The following is a 20,601-nucleotide window of genomic DNA, read 5'->3' on the forward strand; positions in this document are numbered from 1 at the left end:
GAAGGATGATTGTAATGACATCCTGTACTTTGTAGATGTGCTATTCAGCCACTCCTGTTGCTAAACACTTATTGTACACAACTGCAGTTATATATAAATCCAGGTTTGTTTGCAGATGATCTGGCCTGAATAACAGATTAATGCAAACAGTTCAACATAGCTGAGTGTTCTTCAAGGTTTCCCAATTCTAAATATTTGAACAATCAGGTAAAATTAGGTTGGTTGTATCATATGGACAATGACAGTAAGGAAACATGCTAAATTATAGCCTCTGATGATTTAATTTTAGAAAAAGTAACCACTACTTGCTTTTGTTCTTTATCAGCAACTGTTGAAAAAAGAGAATTTGATTTATTTTTGAGGCTATATAAAGACACATTTCTGCTTATATATTTTCTAATGCTGGTTTTCAGTAAAGGTTGGGCTGTTATGAAAAAGAAAGAGAAAAGCATCTCTTCATTCATTAATTTGATCAGAGGACAGGGATTTTACATGTCGATTTATCTCAAGCTTCTTACAGGTTATTTTTCTAGCATAGTTTGCAGCAGTGATGAATAATCAAGTCACCACTGCACATATACAACATTGGGAATTCATCAGCTTTGCTATACTGAAAAAAAGCAGTGCTGAAATTAGGAAAAGGTAGCTCTAAAATAATAAAATAATAATCTATTCTGTTTTACATGTCCCTCTACAGCAGGTTTAACAGACCAACTTTTCGAGGCGTTCCATCCTTCTTAGGCAGCTTCCCAATAAGCCCCTAAGAGGCCGCAACATTGATGAAACGCATTTCTCTTTCTCTTGTCTCCCCAGGAAAAGAAGAGTATGTTGCAACCTTCAAAGGATCTGAGTTCTTCTGCTACGACTTGTCCTTGAACCCAATTCAAAGCAGCAGTGATGAAATCACGTTGTCATTCAAAACCCTACAGAGGAACGGACTAATGCTGCACACGGGCAAATCTGCTGATTACGTCAACCTGGCGCTGAAAAATGGGGCTGTGTCACTCGTCATTAATTTGGGGTCTGGAGCCTTTGAAGCTCTTGTGGAGCCAGTCAATGGGAAATTTAATGACAATGATTGGCATGATGTCAAAGTTACAAGGAATCTACGTCAGGTAACAGTACAAATGGTGATGAAGAGATGAAGTAAATTAATTAACACAAATGCACTGAGATCATTGCCATCACAAAAGAATTTTTTTTTTCTCAAAACAATCGGATTGCTTAATTTAACCATGGTGTTTCATGGTGGAGACCTTAACAGCACCACGAGAGAGCAGGGACATCTAGATTTGAATCAAAAATGCAACTCAGTTTAAAGTTAATAAACTGGGTATTTTCTTACTTTGAATAAAGTCCTCCAAGCAACAAACGAGTCATAGGTAGTTCATTGCACAGTTAAATTTGGTGGATCTTGAACAATGACGAAATCCCTTTCAGTCTGTTCTCTCACTCAACGAAATGGCTATTGACCGAAAGGTTTGCTAAAATTCCCCAATTTCTTTCTGCTTTGAGAAATGACCCAGTAGCCTTCAGATTTGGACATCAACACACTGTCAGTCTGTTGGATCCCTGATCAACTTGGAGACAAAAGTTTAGTTGAGAAACTCATCTACCTTTTTTTTTTTTTCTTTTTGTGTCACAGCTGAGTAAGTCCGGAAGGATACGGGTTTAAAAAATTTTACTTGTACAGTGCTCTTATGTCTAATTATTTCTCTGAGAGATACTACTTAGAGCATTCAGGAGGGATTTGGGACATGATCTCAATGAGAATTAGTCATTTTCATAGGTGTCTAAAGAGGAAAACTCAGAAGAACAACTGGGTTAACAATTTCAACACTAATGCTTTGCTGCAACCCCATGAACCCTACTTTTTCATTTCATAATTGGTTGTCAGTAGGCTTTGTTGACCCATGTATTTTCCTCCCTCCTACTCATCTATAAAATTCTAGTCTCATGGATGAGTTGGTATTGCCAAGGTACAACAGGGTATTTCCATTTTAACAAAGGATTCTTGTGTAATGTGTTTTTGAATTAAAAATAGAATATAAATTAGTCTTTGCTTCTGGAGAGAAAGGGCTCATGATGTACATTTGAATAATGAGACCAAACAGCCTGACAAAAGGCAGGAAAAAATATTACAATGATACCGCCATGTAGAAAAATTCAAGAAATTGCCTTTGTTTATACATGAGCATTTTTATTGGATTATTGAGACATAACCTGTGTAATCACCATAATACAAGTCAAATCACTTGCACTGTTTGTGATTTTATCAATCAGAACTTATTGCTAAGCTATTCAGCTACTGGTAAACAGAACTGTGTATTTTTTTTTTCTAGTTGCCAATTATTAGATAAACACTAGGGGGGAAATATCTCTAGATTTGTTCCTGCTCCCTTGCTGTGAAGTGTTTATCTTCACCTCAGCATTGAAAATTCTTAGTTTGCAGACTCAGCACTCTGGTTATTGGCAAATATCTGCTGTTTTCCTACTTGAACATTCACTGCATTCAGGTTTAAAAGGAAAACCGAGCATACTGAGTGCATGCTATATGGGGGATCAGAATAGCCATCCTCCTCATTCCTTGTCAGGTCCTCTTTTCTTTGTCTCATTGCAGTAAAGTGATCCTAAAGTTCATCAGTAAGACCAAATGAAAGGTAACGTATTGCGTGAGTGCCAGAAAGTCTGATGCGCTGGATTGGAAATTTGCTGAAGACTGAACAACAACAGCATTACAATGCACATAAATAATAAAGAAAAAGAAAAAAAAAAAACAATAAGGTTTTTATAAATATTTTAACATGGAAATGCTTAAGGAGGGTCAATTGATGTGCTTTAGGCATTCTTTTTTTTATAAACCATATGATATCTTTAAATCACAATCTTTCGTTAGATCTTTGGCTCAGAAGCCTTTTTCTGCAATTTAGTCATGAGGGCACACACAGAAAATGGTGCAAATATATCAAGACAATCTCAGTGAGTCACTGGTTCAGCTATGGCTCCTCTTGGGGAGCGTTCTTCCTATTTTTCTTGGTCAGCTTTTTTCTTGTTACACTTATTTTGCCCTTTTTTTCCCCTCTATGTCACTAACATGCTTTGGAAACAAACTAACATCATTCATGGAATGTGCCATTCTACTAACCAGTATGGGTTTTGTCGTTTACCAATGTACTAACAGTATTGACCATCATATATTATTTGAGTAACAGTCGTTATTCTGTTCACAGTTTTTAATTTCCTTTCTCCCCCCTTTTCCACAAAGCACTCAGGCATTGGACACGCTATGGTAAACAAACTACATTGTTCGGTAGATATCATTCTAATTGTTTCTTAGTTTGGGTTTGCCGTGTGTTTCTTTTCTTTCTTTTTTTTTTTTTTTTTACTGTAGACGTCATTTACAAAATAAGGGAAATTGCGGTTGGTACTCTTCTGCTTACTTTTCAAATCCTTTTATTTATATTTTTCGGTTCATTCATTGGTTTTCACTCTGTTTATTCCACCTGTTTTCTGTCCACTTCTGTTTCACCCGCTCTTTTTTGTAGGAGCATCATTTTCAAGCTATTTGCAACAAGCTGTGGTTAATAATGAGGACGCCCTCCTGTCTGGCTGGACTGATGCTCTGTGGCTCAGCCAGTTGTATCCCCATCCACTTTGCATGTCATCTTCTTCAACTTACATGTTGGAAATGTCAAACTGCACATTTGCCAACATGAATGTAACACTTGAGCTGTGTTTGTCATTTCTTCTCTGGTGCTTTATTATTTCGTTTTGTGATTTGGCAGTGCTCATAAACTTTTTCCACGAGCTTTTGCATGCAAGTGACACTGTGGCAAGCATAAAACATTATGATTCAGTATCCAAATAAAGAATTTGGGAATCATTTCTTTTTGATTACTTATAAGCAAAAAGAAAAGACAAATACATGCATGTTTTTAATGCCCCAACCTTTTTCCTACTCTAAAAAGGTGATTGCATGTACTCCCTTTCTAACATAGTAGCACGTTATGATCTAATTTATACAAGTACTAAATGTACTAAATTAAACTACCAGTTGAACTAACCTAGATAGCACTTTACTAACACCATTTTTGTGTCTGCTAAAGTATTTTTAAGTTGCATTAAAGCCAATACTAACACTGTAGTATGGGTAGTTTACTAACTATATAACCAAAACAGTTTTGGTTCCAACTAATCAAACTGGACAAAATAATAAGAAAACAAGAAAAAAACGACATTTAAACAGACATGAAAATGGGTTTGGGAATATAAACATGGGAAACGTGATTGACAAACGAAAGAAAGGGAATAACAATGCAGAATTTAGGCTGCCTCCCCACAGCGTGTCCTTTCCCTGTGCTTTGTTGTGTAGGTAACCATATCCGTAGACGGGATTCTGACCACTACAGGATACACACAGGAAGACTATACCATGCTAGGCTCAGACGACTTTTTCTATGTCGGAGGAAGCCCGAGTACAGCAGACCTTCCTGGATCTCCAGTTAGCAACAACTTCATGGGTTGCCTCAAGGAGGTAAACACCGCTTCTCTGTGAACTCTTAAGACTGGTGGGTGTATGGGATGTACAGCTGGCTTCACCTCAGGACACCAGAACCGGCTCTTCACACCCACACACTGACCCTGCCTCTTTCTGAACACTCTCCTTTAGTTGGCATCTCCTTCTCTCTTATAGTTTGATGCAAACTTTTTATCTTTTTTTTTTTTTTGCAGGTTCTGTTTCTTCTGTGCACATTCAATGTTTTAAGACACTAAAGATACCAACTTGCAAACATGCACTGAGTTCTGCCTTAAAGTGGAATTCAGCACTGTTCTCCAGTGGCTCTGTCAGGTGCACATCAAAGAGAAACAGTGATCCAGAGATCGGGGAGTTGAATTTTCATGAGCAGTTGGGCAGCTCTCACCCCCACACCTCCATTTGGATATGAGCTCAGAACAACCGACTGAGACGCTATCTTCATTCGGATTTGTTCTATCCGAGTTATATTTAGTGTCAGCTGGAATTTGCCTTCCAAGTGCTAGAAATGTGACACAAACACTGCAAATATAAGCAACACTTTGTCACCAAGCACTTCACTCCTTGCATTTACCAGGTTGAACCCGATTTTACATTTAGAACAGCCTTATTTCATGGTCAAGATTCTACTCGCAGATTTTGCTCTACATTGACATAGTAGCTTCAAGCAGTCGTTACAGATATGTTAGCTGCCTATCTATGATGCAACTCTGCTGTGCTACTGAATTAGACTCGTTGAAATTAAGTGGTGTTTAAGAAATCTTTTTAAAATGCTTTGAGTTTTGTTACATGATACGCATTAACCTGCTGGAAGCAGCGATCAGAAGACGAGTTCATTGTGTTCAGAATGAGAAGGGTAAACCAAATTTCTCTTTTTGCATCAATGATTCAATTTTGCCTTTTAAATCTGTGCATTTTATCATAATCATTACAACTGAATAAGACTGCAGCACATCAGCCAGTCGATAAATTGACAAGCATTTTGAAGACATTATATACAAAAATAAATTGCACTGAGTAGAATGTTAGAACAGGCAAACCTGTCCAATTGCTTGTTGACACAAATAGTAAATAAGCCGATTACAGGGCAGTAGCTCAGTGCATTTATTTATCTGGATATGGTGAGGGCAACTTCATAACTGAGCATTAGAATAAGAAAGAAATGGGTTTTAAGTGGCTTTGAACGTGATGTGGTTGTTGATGCCTGACAAGCAGGTCTTGGTATTTCAGAAAACGGACTGGGATATTTGCATTCAGCCATTTCAGAGAAGAGAAAATATCCTGCAGGTTGCAGGTTGAGGTTGTGTGGATAAAGATGTGCCCTTGTCAGAGGAGAAAGGGCTAACTGGTTCAAAATGATAAAATGGAAATGGAAGCTCAAATAACCACTACTTACAGGTAAAAGTATACAGACTATCATCCAGGAGATACAAGACGACAAACTCTGAAGCAGAGGGCTACAGCGGCAAGTATATGAATCTGTTCCATGATGAATTAGGGCCATTTTGAAGGTGAAAAGGGGTCCAGCCTGGTACAAGCAAGATGAAGCTCATAAAGGTGTCTGGTGAGCATAAATGTAAGAGTAATAAGAACCAAATTAAAAATGGTGCATGTCCAGGGCATTTACTACTTAGTAACTCAAATCATGAAGACAATAAAATTAAGTACATTTAGCAAGATACTCAATAACAAGCAGCAAAACAAGACATTGTTTCTCTGGGATATGTAACATGCTGGTGTGAAAAAAAAAATCCTGAAATAGATATATAAAAGAAAGCAGAATTTGTTTAAAACAAACAAAAAAAAAGACATACAACTTATAAAATGCACAATCTTAACAGCAGAGCAGCAACTCAACAGCTTGTGGCAGAAAAGTGTGAAGCAGTCTGGTGATTTTGCTTTCGATGTTCAGTTCAGATTGTACAGTTTTTCCCAGAATGTCAAGTCCTGTTCCCAGAGCAACTCTAGAAGAGATCCTGGAAACACAGGATTACGTTCCCAGGTCCCCTCACTTTTCATAGGGCTCTTGTTTTCCACACGAAGTAAAGAGACTATCAACTCTGCAGAATACTGAGGATGCTGACGAGGAGTGACGTTTGGGTTTTCCCAGAAAAGCAGTCTCGATCTCAGTGATGTTTCTGATGAGGTTATCCGAGATCTGTTCACAACAACTTTAAAGTTTACAATCGGATGTCAGCCAAGTTCTGGTGGAAAGTGGCATCTTGCGTATAATTTGACAGAAAAGAACAATGAATGCAAAATTATCTGCTGGTTTGTCCTTTGTCACAGAAAATGCATTGTTATGAGTTAACTTGTGTTTTATGGTGCCAGAGTCATAAAAGTGAGAGAGGAAATGAGGGCTCATTACAGGGTGTATAAAATGATTAGTGGATTAGCAGCTATTAGAAAGGACTCACTGTGCTCATTTCTAATTTTAAAGTACCTGAATCTCTCACCCAGCTGTATCTGTAGCTCCTTTATCCATGAGGCAATGAAGCGACTAAGCTGGCTCTCAAACTCTCATATGCCTTCTACATCTTCTATAAGGTAAAGGTTTGAGGACTAGAGAAGACTGCTTTACAGCAGCCATGTTCTTCAAAATATCAATTTACAAAAAAGAAATAAAAATGAAGTTCATAAAGCAATACATTTATTTTTTTCTCCAATTAGATCAATGGATATTTCATGAAACTGTAATGCAGCTTAAAGATTATTGACTGATATATCCCTTGCCATTTTGGTACATTGGTAAGCTTCCTCTCAGCTGATACAGTGGAATTACACAGGTTTCCCATCACAGGTCAGCCTCTGAGTATGTTGTAAAGGCATACGAGATGCAGTTTACCAGCATGTGCTCTACTCCCTGATTGATGGTGTGTCCCCATGGGGCTTTGTTGCAGTGTTTGTGTGCAGATTCTAGCCTGAGCTGCTATGCCTTCCCTGTTGGTTCTGATGGCAAAACAAACGGTGGCGCAGTAATAGCTCAGTTGTCACAACTGTGGTTTGATGACAAATTAGTGCAGCACTACTAGTGCAGAGCAAAGCGTAGCTCTGACCAAAGCTCCTTTAACTTTGAAAGATGCCCTTTGTCTTAACTATGAAAAATTTATTTGGGTTTATTGGCTTTATCCGTTCCAACTTTGTCTCAGGGACTCCAGTCTAGCTGGCAGAGATATTATCCTTTATCCCTTTACTCCTTTCTACATTCTTTCTTTAGACATGATGTTCTGGTAAGATGACCTTTCTATTTCTATTTACTTTTCTTTAACCGTAAAAACACAAAAAAAAAAAACAACAACAACATATTTCCATTTAAGTCAAGAACACACTGAGTTGTAGAAAATAAGAAATAAGGTTACATATGTGGGAATAAAGACTCCACATTATCAATTTACTGGTTTTCATGCAGTTCAGCACTCCGCAACAGTGAGTCTCGCGGCTTTTCTGTAAATCCAAGCATGATCTTAAGTAATTCTGATCCACAGCTTCAAACTACATCTTCCTCAACTGTTAAGCAGAGTATATATGAGATAGTAATAAACATCTCCCATTATGCCAATGTAATCCCATAGGAAGTGTCCCCAATTTCATGTGAAGCTTATCCATAACAAGAAATACAATAGCAAGGTTTTTTTTTTCCTTTAAAATAGGGTTTATCTGATTTGACCCAAATAGAGATTTAATGCAACTTCTCTTTTAGTTTGTAGTTCATATCTTTTGCAAAAAATGATGTGTTTGTGTCTTTTTTTCTTAGTTTTGTTTCCTCCACAATAAATTTCTACTGATTGCAAACTGATTGACACGCATTTAAACATGAGTGTCTATTTCTTTGAGGTGAAAAGAGGAAGACCACATTGATGTTTTAATTAATCATTTTGACATTTGTCTAAATGTTAATCAGTTGCTCAAATGGAAATTACTCATAACTACACAGATTTCTGCAATGGCAGCTGCGTAACTGCAGCAGACATGAAAATTGGATAATTACGAGGTTGTGGCTGTGTGTTTCATTTTATTTATTTATTTCAAGACTGTTGCCAATTACATTAATGTGCCACTGAGTGTGTAACTAAACACACTGTGTTTACCTACTTAGTTCACAGTATAGTGTTCTGATCGATAGCAGCGGTTATTTTATTCAGAAACAATCACTGACATTTACAAAAGAACTTCATGAAACATTTAACCTCACATTCTAAACTTGCTAAAAAAATAAAAAAAAATAAAAAAATGCGTCCATAAGCCAGTGTAACTACTAATACATGCAGTAGGTCTTGCAAATTGATTTACAACCACAACACTTTTTTTTTTACATTTTGTCATATCAATATAATCGCCAATGTATTTTATTGCCATTTAATGAATTAGCCTTGTACAGAGTATTGCATAATTATAAGACCCAAAATTGTTACAATGTGTTTAAAACTGCCTTTACAAGTGACATAATCAATATGTACACCTTAGAGTTATTTACACTTAGTAAAATTGACCCCAGTGACCCTGGATAGGTTAAAGCTGGCATTAAATATGAATGACATTGAGTTCCTACCCTCTTTCTACAACAGCTAGAGATCATAATTCCATTCTCTCTTTTTAGTGCATCCTACTGATGCTAAACCTGGTCTGGGTCTTAATGTCTGAGAGCATTACCTGAAACAAATACTGTATAGAGGTTGTGGAATTAAAACCTGTAGAGATCTTCACCTAATCAATTTTCTAAATTGAGTGAAAAATACTGACTGCTGCAGAGTGGATGAGTAAGCTCATGCACTCCTTTTTTGAAAGGCATATCCATCATCTGCCCACTTTTTTTATGTAATTACACCACCAGCCAGGGCTTTAATCACCATTTTACACAAGACCTGTGAACAAGACTGTAGTTTAGATTTATCCCTTTCCTCGCAATTCTCACATACACTCTAAAGACATTTTACCTAAATTTCCCCTCTAAACCACTATCACAGTTGCTTTGTAAATTGAGATCTTCACTTGTTTTTGCGGTAGTAAATATCAAAATAGATGTATTGCTTTTGTCCCTTCAGTCAGTTAGCGTACACTGTGCTCTTGTCATGAAGGCATAGGAAGTGTAGAGTGAGACATTTGGTTCTATGCAGGCGAAGCTCTTTAGTTATAGATACAGTTTGACAAACCTGACCAACTTTGGGGGCAAATATCACTTGTCATCAGGGATTAAAAACTACATGGATATGGATAACTGCAGATTAGTTGTTCCATACTGTTGCATTTTGCAAGGCTGTACTGTATATCTTTATGACTGTGAAAAAGTAATTTTATTTTATTCTCTCCTTCTCCTCTTCAGGTTGTTTATAAAAACAACGATGTGAGGCTCGAGTTGTCTAGGCTGGCTAAGCAGGGTGACCCCAAGATGAAAATCCATGGCACTGTGGCCTTTAAGTGTGAGAATGTAGCCACTCTGGACCCCATCACTTTTGAGACACCCGAGTCGTATATTATTCTCAACAAGTGGAACGCCAAAAAGACGGGGTCCATCTCCTTTGACTTCCGCACCACCGAACCCAACGGCCTTCTACTTTTCAGTCATGGCAAGCCCAAACAGCAACCAAAGGACTCCAAGACACCCCAAACTCTTAAAGTGGACTTCTTTGCCATTGAGATGCTGGACGGCCATCTGTACCTGCTGTTGGATATGGGCTCTGGAACCACGAAGACCAAAGCAGTCAATAAAAAAGTCAATGATGGTGAATGGTACCATGTGGACTTCCAGCGAGATGGAAGATCAGGTAATTTTCAAGACCTTTAAAGAATGTGTAGTCTGTATGTAAAGAAATTGCAAATTAGACAAAAATATTTGCGGGAAAAACTTGCAAGCTATTCAATACTACTAATTGGACATCTAAAATTGAGCAAAATGCAACTTGTAAACTTAAAAAATGTAGAAGGCACTAAGTGATGTGTTCCTCCGTGAAAGAAATTTCCATAAATCTCAGTACACTTAATGGCATTGGGACTTAGTTTAATTATACCAGACTAAAACTATAAAAACTGAAGAAGTGTATTGCGTCTGGAACTAAACATAATTTTAGTTGAAAGACTAAAACAAAATTAAAGTTTCAGAGACTGTGTTAGCCACTGCAGCTTCTCTTCTGTTGGAGTCACATGATGCCCCCAACCAGCATCATGTGGTTGGGGGCATAATACTGTGGAGAGTTCACCTGAAAGACTGGTCTGAATTAGATTTATCTTTAAGATCTTTTTTCATTCTAATTCAGCTCTTAATGTTGGCAATCTGATCTGATCTTCAATGACATTTGAGGGGGGAAATGTCCTGATTGAGCAGCCTTTTGAGTTGATTTTGAGTTCATTTGAAACTTTGAGCAAAAGCTCAGTTGTTCTTGATTTTTTTTTCAACATGGCACAAAACGCTACGTGTGGATCATCTTTGTATTTCTTCTAGCAAAAAAGAAAAATATCCATTATTTTTCACTGCCTTAAGTTTTCACTGAAAGCTTATTGTATTCTTCTCAATATTTCTGAAATGTATAGCTTCAGTCAATCGATGCTGAGATCCCAGACACGTGTTTCAAGCAGAATAACTTTTTGCTCAACATGTCCTCTAAGACTGAGGCTAGCTACCCTGCTCTAATCTATGTTGAGTTGCTTACTGAAGCAGCAATTTGTTAGTGTGAGCTTAAAGCCAGGGTCTAGCAATGTCATGCTGCAAATTAGATATGCCCTTTGACCATGTTTTCCACTCCATCTCAAGAGGTGGAAATTAGATTAAACTGTTTCATTATCCCCCAAAGCAATATTTGGTTGCAGTTATAAATTGATCTTTCAAACACAATCAAAATCATGGCGCCCATCTTCTATTTAACATTAATATGTGTGTTGGTCAATTTAAGCATTTAGATTTTTCTGAAAAATAAATATATATTCAGCTCAATTTTTCTTTGCACGTTATAAAAAGTAGTCACTGAGTGGTATTCTTCATCTTAGAGGAAAGGGAAAACTGACTTTGCCGAAAACATAAATCTCCAACATTTACTTATGGTAGACCAAACTATAAGAAACAATGTCTTACTAAATTAGATTGTGTTCATTATCTGTCTAGTACCCTCCTATCATCCACCCCCACATACTTACTCACATTCACTTACTCTAACACATCCACACACAACCTCGAGCCCTCTCGTCAAGTTCTCTTTGCTCACCGCTCTCTCTGTCTACTCTGCCTAAGTTTCCATGGAAACAGGAGGTGGTCTCTCCCAGGACTAAGACAGTAGCTGCACAGTGCTGAGCTGTACACTAATGACATTTCAGAGTAACTGTTCTTCTTCCCTTCAAGTCTGGTAGAAAAGTGTTCTTACCATAGAGTGTAAAGGGGACATAAACATACTTTTTGCAATAGAGACATCAATCCAAAGCATACGAACATAACGGCTAAATTAGGTACAAATATCATACAGTTTTACATCAGATTAAAGCTGCCCACAGACTCCAGGCTGCCCAAGAGTGTGTTAAAGTAGGACGGAAAACCTCATTTCAATATGAAGGCAAGCATGAGCCTACTGTGATATTAGTATTCGGCACATACTTCTTCCCCTTTTGCTTTTTTTTTTTTTTTTTTAAATCATCACAGTGCTGCCATCAGAGGTATTACATCTGCTCTGGTATTTGCAATTTGGAGGTGTTTGCACAGCTAGAAGCCCTACTCCACTGGAAGCAAAGAGCACAGTGCTTTTTGTTTACTATTTTTGTCCATAAATTCTTAATTTTAAGTGCTTGCTAAAATGTTTCTTGTTGCAGCCAGAGCAGTGGTGGAAACCTAATCTGCTTAGTAGCCCTGGTTCCAAAATGGTACAAAAGTGTGACAACTTGGAGTACTGCCAGCTTGATGTGGCCACGATTAGGAAGCAGCTTTGCCATGGACTTCTGCTTCAAATTTTCTGATGACCAACATGTCAAGAGGCCACGGATTATCACAATCAAGAATCTTCCTAAATCCAGAAATGCCGTCACAACAAAACAACACAACAATTTTGTAGCATAACAGTAACATAACTACCAGTCCTTCAGACAGAAAGACATATCCTAACCGGTATATAAAATCTTTGCCATCCTTTGAGAGTTGCGTGTAGTACTTAATAAATTCCCTGTCCTTACTCTTGTTCTTAAAGACTAGCCATCCTTTACAGAGTGTTCCTATCATGTACTTTTTATATTTGACTGAATATAGATCATTTTAAATCACAAGAAAAGAATGTATAAGTCTGTTGAAAGCACAATACACAAAGCTTTTCATTTATGCTTTGTGTTTTATCAATACACACTACCAAGCATACGCTACCTGAAACAAGTATTCACACCTCGATCCTTTATGAGCAACACTTACAGCAACTGTGACTTTTACAAATAATGATCTCTTCCCAATTTGATTTATTAGCTTATTCCAACTGGAACCAAACCGGCAAATAGACATCTGCTTTTTAAAGCCATTCTAACCTCATTGCATTAGTGATGCTACAAGGCGCTGTGCTCTTGGCTGGAAGTACTTGGGGTTTCTCACCGGGGACATTACATAGAGATTCAACTGAGGACACACACACACACACACACACACACACACACACCACTGCTTCAAACTGAAACATGCCCACAAAGAGTAAAGGAACAGATACAGAGCAAGCAGAAATGTAGACAACACTTTCTTCATCCTCACAGCCACCTTACTGGCTTCTTTCCCCGCTGAGAATCCAATCACATCGGGGAGACTTGGCCGTACCGCCCTAACTGGATTGCAGTAATCCCCTGTCTAACATGTTTTGGGGATATGTGAGAGGGGTTACAGGATCTCATGCCAAGTTCAGCCAGTCTGCTGATGCAGAAGGTGTGAGAGAGATCTGAGCTGTCTTTTGGACCCCTGTGATACGGTTTGGTAATAAAGTGCTCCTTGCGGGCTAGCTGAGAATGTGAGAGTGAGAAAGAGAGAGAGAACTAGAAATGTGTCCTTAATATAATCGAGTGCAACCGATTGCCTTAACTCACCTAATCAGTAATCAGAGAAACTGGTCAGAGACCATTGGAGGATGAATGTTGCTCAATACAGAGGAAATCTGAAAGAAAAACTGAAGACATGAAACTGGGGCAGAAGTTTATTTTCCGACAGGATAATAGCCCTAAACACACTACCAGGGCTACAGTAAAATTGTTACGATCCATGGTTTACAAAGTTAGTCTTCAGCAGTGTCCTACATGTTTCAGATTCAGATATTGTCCTGATTGAGCACGCTTAAATAACCTGAGTGATTCTTGAGTAGAGGCAGGCTCGTGGTAAGAGTGTAATTTTGACATTGGAATCAGCTTTGTTGAAGTAAGGTCACATCTTAGTTCAGTAGGTCAGCATGCCTGGATGAGTGCAACCAGACACACCTAGTTTAGATCTACGCATATCCATATCTTGAAATGGTCCAGTTACATTCCTGAACTAAATGCACAGCTACTTTTGCAGGCATATTATTTCTGTAAGTGTTTGTCATTAAGACACCACAATAATCACCTATTACTCTTTTACATCCATTAATAGATTTGATAAAATAAATCTGTCTCATATTCCCATTTTGCCTGCTAATGTCACAAAACACTTCCTGTCCTTCAATCTTTATATATGTGTTGCGCTTCCCATGGTTCATGCCAGACACTGGCTCATGTCTCCATAGGATTCTGGTGAGGCTTCAGACATAACATAGTTTGACTGTGTTTACACAATTCCTTGGAGGACTATGACAAGTGAGCAGAGCAGCCTGAGTATGAGGCCTCAGTGATGATGGTAACCATCTTCCACTTGCATCAGCTTAAGCCAAGATCAGTTTAGAACAGCATATTCTCTAAGAACACAATGTCTTTGCTAGCTGCCTACGACTGCAAGTGACTGTGAGACGTTCAGTAAGTATAGATATGGACCGATTATGATAAGGGGCTATTAGCTTGATAATGACCCCTGCAGTATTTACCTTGTAAATGTATTATTCACAGACCAATCATCCAAATCACTTCCTACTTCCACAGGGTGAGACATGTCAGAACTGAGAGTGTAGACACTTATGTCACAATTCATCCTCATCGTAGTGATGTTTATTCTTCAGCTGGGCACCTGCAGTCTGGGAAAAGTTTTCTCACTAATGAGTTTGATGTAGTGAGCTCGTTAGCTGTAACCTGAAGGGAGCTGTTCTGGCTGCATGACGGGTGGCCCATGCCAAGTGTGCAGAGCTTAGAAGTCTCAACAGCTGGTGCTGGAGAGAGCAGGGGCAGTGGGTGACGGCAGGAAAGTGCTTGGAACAGATGCCTGGGGCCAAGACCCTGAGAAGAGAGCTGGAACATGTTACTGTGCACCAGGTTAATCATTGTGCACTAGGTATTTAGCTGTCTCTCTCTCATGCATTTTTTGGAGTAGGCTGACTCACCTTGACTATAAAGTGCATGCATAATCAAGATTTTATTACATTTATTACATTTTATTTCTAAAGAGCTTAATTTCTGTTGGATAAAATGTTTGAAAAACATTGCAATAACAAAAGAAAAAAAACATAAATGCATTAATTACATCATTGTGATTTATACAGTCAAACATGCTAACAATTGTAATGAAATGTGAAAAGCACATTTTAATGTCTAATTATTATTTTGAATTATGTCAACTAGCCGTATTGAAAATGTATCTGTGGCTCAGGGCTTGTTTCCAAGCACACGCAGTTTGACTTGAAAAGTCATCTGAAGCTGAGGTCCTATCACACACACTGGAGTCTTGCCATTTAGCCCGAAGCAGTCTGCTAATAGCTCTTTCATATCTGCCAAGGCATGCCTCCGCCACTCAAAATGCAAATTATAACTTTATGGCAATTGTAGTTTCGAGCATCCTTAGCCTACTTTTTTCTCTGCCGTTGCTTGTGCTGATCTTCGGCAGCACAGTGTATGGATTACTCGATGTGGATGCGGGCAGACGAGGCAGCCGCCATTAATTAAAGTCCACAATGGGTCCTGCGCTCAGAGTGACAGATCCATATACAAATTAATCACTCGGTCTGAGTCCCACAGTAAGGCCTTCCCTTTTTGAAGCTTTACAGTCCAGTCATGTCCGCTGTTGTTTACGGTGCTCCAGATCGAGAATTAAACCTGAATGAGAGTGATAAATCATGGCCAAGAAACACACAAACTCCCACTGCAGGTTTATGTGTTGGAGAGGCACAGACAGGGTGAAAAAACCTCAGCCTGCAGTCTGTTAATCAAGTTCAAAAAGATGGTTACGATGTTGTCCCCCACCCCCACTTTTTTGGATAGGGTGGTGGTAGAGGACATCTGCAATGATAAAGAGGGCGATGATTTTTCTTTTCCTTACTTTTCTTTTTATGACCACTGCTTTATAGATAAAGAAGATTTATTAGGGGAAATCCAAGGAAAATGGAGAGGATACTCTCAGGGATCCCAGATTAGATTTCTAATTGACCAGCGGCCTGTGATTAATAACTTTTATCAACAGCCATCCGTCATTCTAAATGAAGAAAATCCTGACCCTGTTCAGATGTATAACCCTAATTAAGCTAATTTCTTCATTAAACTGGGTTGAAACTGGCATTCCTTGCAAGATTGTATCTTGACCAAACTGCTTTTTTTTTTTTGCATCCAAAGACATCAATATATTTTATAACCTGATACACAGCCTCACATAACAGGTTTTATTCATCCAACTGTATCTTTTTATTGCTTTCTTTTTAGGTACTATCTCCATCAATACCCTTCGTACTGCTTACACAGCCCCTGGAGAAAGTGAGATCTTGGACTTGGATGACAATCTGTACCTTGGGGGTCTGCCAGAGAACAAGATGGGCCTCGTCTTCCCCACTGAGGTGTGGACAGCATTGCTCAACTATGGCTACGTGGGCTGCATTCGAGATTTATTTATCGACGGACAGAGTAAGGATGTGCGACGTCTTGCAGAGATCCAGAAGGCAGCTGGGGTCAAACCCTCATGCTCTAAAGAGCCTCCTAAGCAGTGCTTGAGCAACCCCTGCCAAAACAATGGGGTCTGCAGAGAGGGCTGGAACCGCTATGTCTGCGACTGCTCTGGAACTGGATACTTGGGACGCTCCTGTGAAAGAGGTAGGACTTTGTTTTGCATCTTTTCTTCCTCGTAACCTTTATAACTTTGGAATCCTCAGTTGGGATAGTCTTTATCCATATAGCTGACAAGTGTATTCCTTGGTTGTGAATTCTTTGGTATTGCAAAGCATGAAAGCCTAACGGGACACATCTTGAGATAAAATCGCACCTATTCAGTTTTATTCACCTGCAAAAACATTTATATTTCTGTATGTCATAAATGCGACTGCAGGGGAAATTCTCAGGACCAGATTTTCACTTGGCAATAAATGATTATTCATGTACACAAAACCACAAAAGGAAGAGAAAAACACTGCTGGTTATTTTATAGCTACAGATACAACCAGCATGGCAGACAAATATATAACAGCACTTGAGTACATTTAGGGATCTTCATGTGCTGACGATAACTTGTTCAAGTTGAAATCGTGGATCAGAATGAAGAAATAGGAAATGCATTGCAGCTGATCTCAATATTTCAGAAACCGGTGATACACTGAGGTTTTTTTCATTCACAATATCTTTTAGGGTTTATAAAGATTTGTCAAAACTGTCCATGAGGACAGAAACATGCTGTATCTGTTGGATTTTCTGAACACACAAGAAGAATGGCTAGTGATGATAGATTGGCAGTAACTGTTCAAATAACCATTTGTTTAAACCAAGGTATGTGGAGTACTGTATCTGAAGGCAAAATAAGTTGAACCCTGACACATATGGGCTACAGTGACTGAAGATCACACCAGGTGCCATTAAGAACGGCAAAGTGAGGCTATAATTCACCCAGGCTCATGGAGATTGAACAACAGATATGGGAAACCTTGCCTGGTGCAATTAGTCTCAATTAATTGTTCAACTTTTAGGGTTAGAATTTGACAAAAAAAAAAAAAACACATGCATCTGCCCTGCCATGTATTGTAGAGACTGATGAGGGACAAGTTCTTACTATTCTTTATGACCAAATTGTACTCAAAGTAGGTGTGTTATCCTAGTTTGAGTAGGATAATGCACCATATCACAAAATTATTATTATCTCAAACTGGTTTTGTGAATATCACAATGAGTCCACTGGCCTTCTGTGGCCACTGGATCCTATCATGCCAGTAGAGCATCTTGGAATGTGATGGAAAGGGAAGGGGGATTTCTAACCTCGACATCTAGTCAAAAGCTCCAGCAGCTGATGCTATCTTGATATATGAACCGTCTTCAAAACCTTAAATGTTTTCAAAACTTAGTTGCATCTATGCCAAGAATCAGGGTAATTTTAAAGGCAACAAATAGCAGTTGTGCAGTGAATATTGACAATACATAAGGAGCTTATTATTAAACGGGCTAATGTTTTAAGTTCATCTTGGATTTCAAAAGCCAGTCATTCAGGTGGTTACTTTGTCTGATGGACTAGGCGTCACCAAATCAAATACAGCAAATAAATAAGGAATAACGTCCAATACTGTTGAGTATAGAGAGCTAGAAAATATGCCAACATCATGAGTCAGGAATCTTTTTTGGCTGAGGCGGGACCATGTTGAGTGATAGGTGACTGATGCACCACTGAGACACTGCTGGTCACGTCTACCATGCACACCAGCCCTTAAATTGGCTGTCTTCTGCCAGCCATTAGCCTCATCAAACCATTCATTCATGACCAGCCCCTGTGCAGAATACTTATGTGTGTCTCCACCAGAGAAGAGAAATGGGAGAATAGAGTGTCATACAGCTAAATATTAGACTCCTATGTATTGGCTAAAGCAGAGTTACCCCTGACCTTGCAGAAATGATTTCTGTGGGAAGCAGAGAGTTGAACTGCTGCTTCTCAGAACATTAAACGAGTTCCTCCAACTTGCAATTTTGAAAGTGGGAGTCCTAAAACAGTTGATATTTTTAAACTTGTTTGTTCAGATTTTTATATGGATTTATAGGTTTACACTACTGATTGAATCAAACCTTACATATGATACACACAGTAAAAGTAGACTGCATGACTTCTTCTTACACTCCCTGATCTTTAGACCTTAAAAGTGGCAGTCTTGTGGTAAGAGGCTTTGTAGAAAATTCATAAACATTTTAACAATGTAACTTGTACCAACTCTTTGGTTATTCAGCTTAATACTAAGAAAGTAATAGTCTAAGATTGCAATGAAATCAGAAGGTTTTCTTTTCCTTTTTAATTTTGCATGTTAGTAGGATTGCCTTATAACAATATGAGAGAGCCTGGTATTTTTTTTTTTTATTATTTCTTTGTTTCTACAGTTCAATACAATAATTTGTCTAATTTTGCCTTTTCTTTGCTTAGGAGTTCACTTTAATTGCTAATCTTATTAATTAATATAGTCCTTCCTCAAGATCAAATTCTGGTTAATTTGCAAATAACATTATTTCTATTGAGAAATTGCAAAGATAAAAATTCTCTGTCTTACAAAGATGCTGCCAGTTATGTTTCTTCATACAGTCTTTACAAGTATTTCTATTCCAGCTGATAGGAATTATTTAACTAAGAAATTGGTCAAGAAAGAAAATGTAATTTTCCTGAAATTGTCCTTGGATTTAAATACCATACATGTAAAATGCTTTGTCTAAAATCAGAAAGAGAAAACAGTCAATTCAACAAGCTTTGCAAGCGAAGCTTGTGAAATTTCCTCTATTTTGACCTTCTGTCATCTCTCTCAACACTTGAAAGTCTTCTGACATCTCTGCTTGTCTGTCCAACTTTCATTCTTTGGCTGTCTGTGTTCTTTTGTGTAAGACCGGCATTAGTGAAAGTGTGAGTGGGAGCAGTGGGACGGATGGGCCCTGGCGCGCTGCCAGCTGTTTTGATGGCTCCAGATTGCCTCTGCACTGGTAGGATGAAGCAGACACCAGCAGGCTGAGGAGCTGTCAGAAAAATTACCCCAACTCTCACTTAGCCATGCATGGTGTACCACCCGGTGGCAAAATACAGCTACTGCATATGGTAGAGGAGGATGACAGCAACGATTGGAAGGAACAGGAGGTGGAGCTTGAGACAAGAAGCATGGAGCTATTCGTCCTGTTTTGAGAGATTTTAATTAAGCAGACAAAGCAATTTTCCTACATGCATCCCAAACGCCTTCCCCTTCCTCTTGTTCCTCCAGTTGCTAATTAGCCCAAATATTAGTCTTGCAGTGCAAGGGTAAATCAGCGTCCCAGATGGTCTTGTAGGTGGATTGCTGCACATGCACATATTCCCTAATGAGATATATGATGTGCTGGATTCCTTCACTGACAACATTCACTTTTTTTTTTCACAAGGACTGAATGTTTGGATGAGCATTTACGTAAATCTACATCCTAAGAATAAATATAGATGTAGATGATAAATCCAAATACAGATGGTTGAACAAGTGTGCTCTCAGTATACAGTACACTAGACAAACACGTGAGGTATTGTGACATTTGCTCATGCACAATGCTTTAATGTGCTCTGCACTGAAGGATCAACTCTAACAAGTCAGACATCAGGTCTACACTTTTGTTCCGTTTTATTTTAAAATAAGATTAGTTATAAGTTTTCTTCAAAGCGATATAAAAACAAAAATCTCTAAAGAAAACATGTTGACAACATGTGCCAAAACTTACAACCAGCTTTCGCAGACAGTATTTTTCCTGTGCTGCTTACGGCCGTAATCCATCCATCCATCCATCCATGGTTGGATGGATGGATCCATCCATACGCTGTGGATCCATACATAACCTGTTTATCATACAGGGTATACATACATACCCTGTATGATAAACAAGGGTATGTATGTATGTACATACGTATATACATACATACATCTATGTATGTATGTATGTGTGTATATATATATATATATATATATATATATATATATATATATATATATATATATATATATATATATATATATATATATATATATTTATTTTTTTTCTTTTTTATATATATCTAATCT

At 38.3% G+C, this 20,601-nt stretch overlaps 1 protein-coding gene across 1 annotated transcript in view; it reads left to right on the forward strand.

Annotated features, from left to right (window-relative positions):
- The window catches only part of LOC106950676 (neurexin-1a-like), a gene marked incomplete at its 3' end in the record, with an annotated part of 241,940 nt that overhangs the window by 140,911 nt on the left and 80,428 nt on the right, over positions 1-20,601 (forward strand). Inside the window, exons 8-12 of the mRNA XM_015037686.1 lie at positions 814-1,115; positions 3,266-3,289; positions 4,373-4,534; positions 9,855-10,296; positions 16,286-16,669. Coding sequence (XP_014893172.1) covers positions 814-1,115; positions 3,266-3,289; positions 4,373-4,534; positions 9,855-10,296; positions 16,286-16,669 — 1,314 coding nt within the window. The remainder of the gene's footprint in view (positions 1-813; positions 1,116-3,265; positions 3,290-4,372; positions 4,535-9,854; positions 10,297-16,285; positions 16,670-20,601) is intronic.

This window comes from Poecilia latipinna, unplaced genomic scaffold (assembly GCF_001443285.1).
Source record: "Poecilia latipinna isolate Pla-1442-1.1 unplaced genomic scaffold, P_latipinna-1.0 Scaffold416, whole genome shotgun sequence".
Taxonomy (NCBI): domain Eukaryota; kingdom Metazoa; phylum Chordata; class Actinopteri; order Cyprinodontiformes; family Poeciliidae; genus Poecilia; species Poecilia latipinna.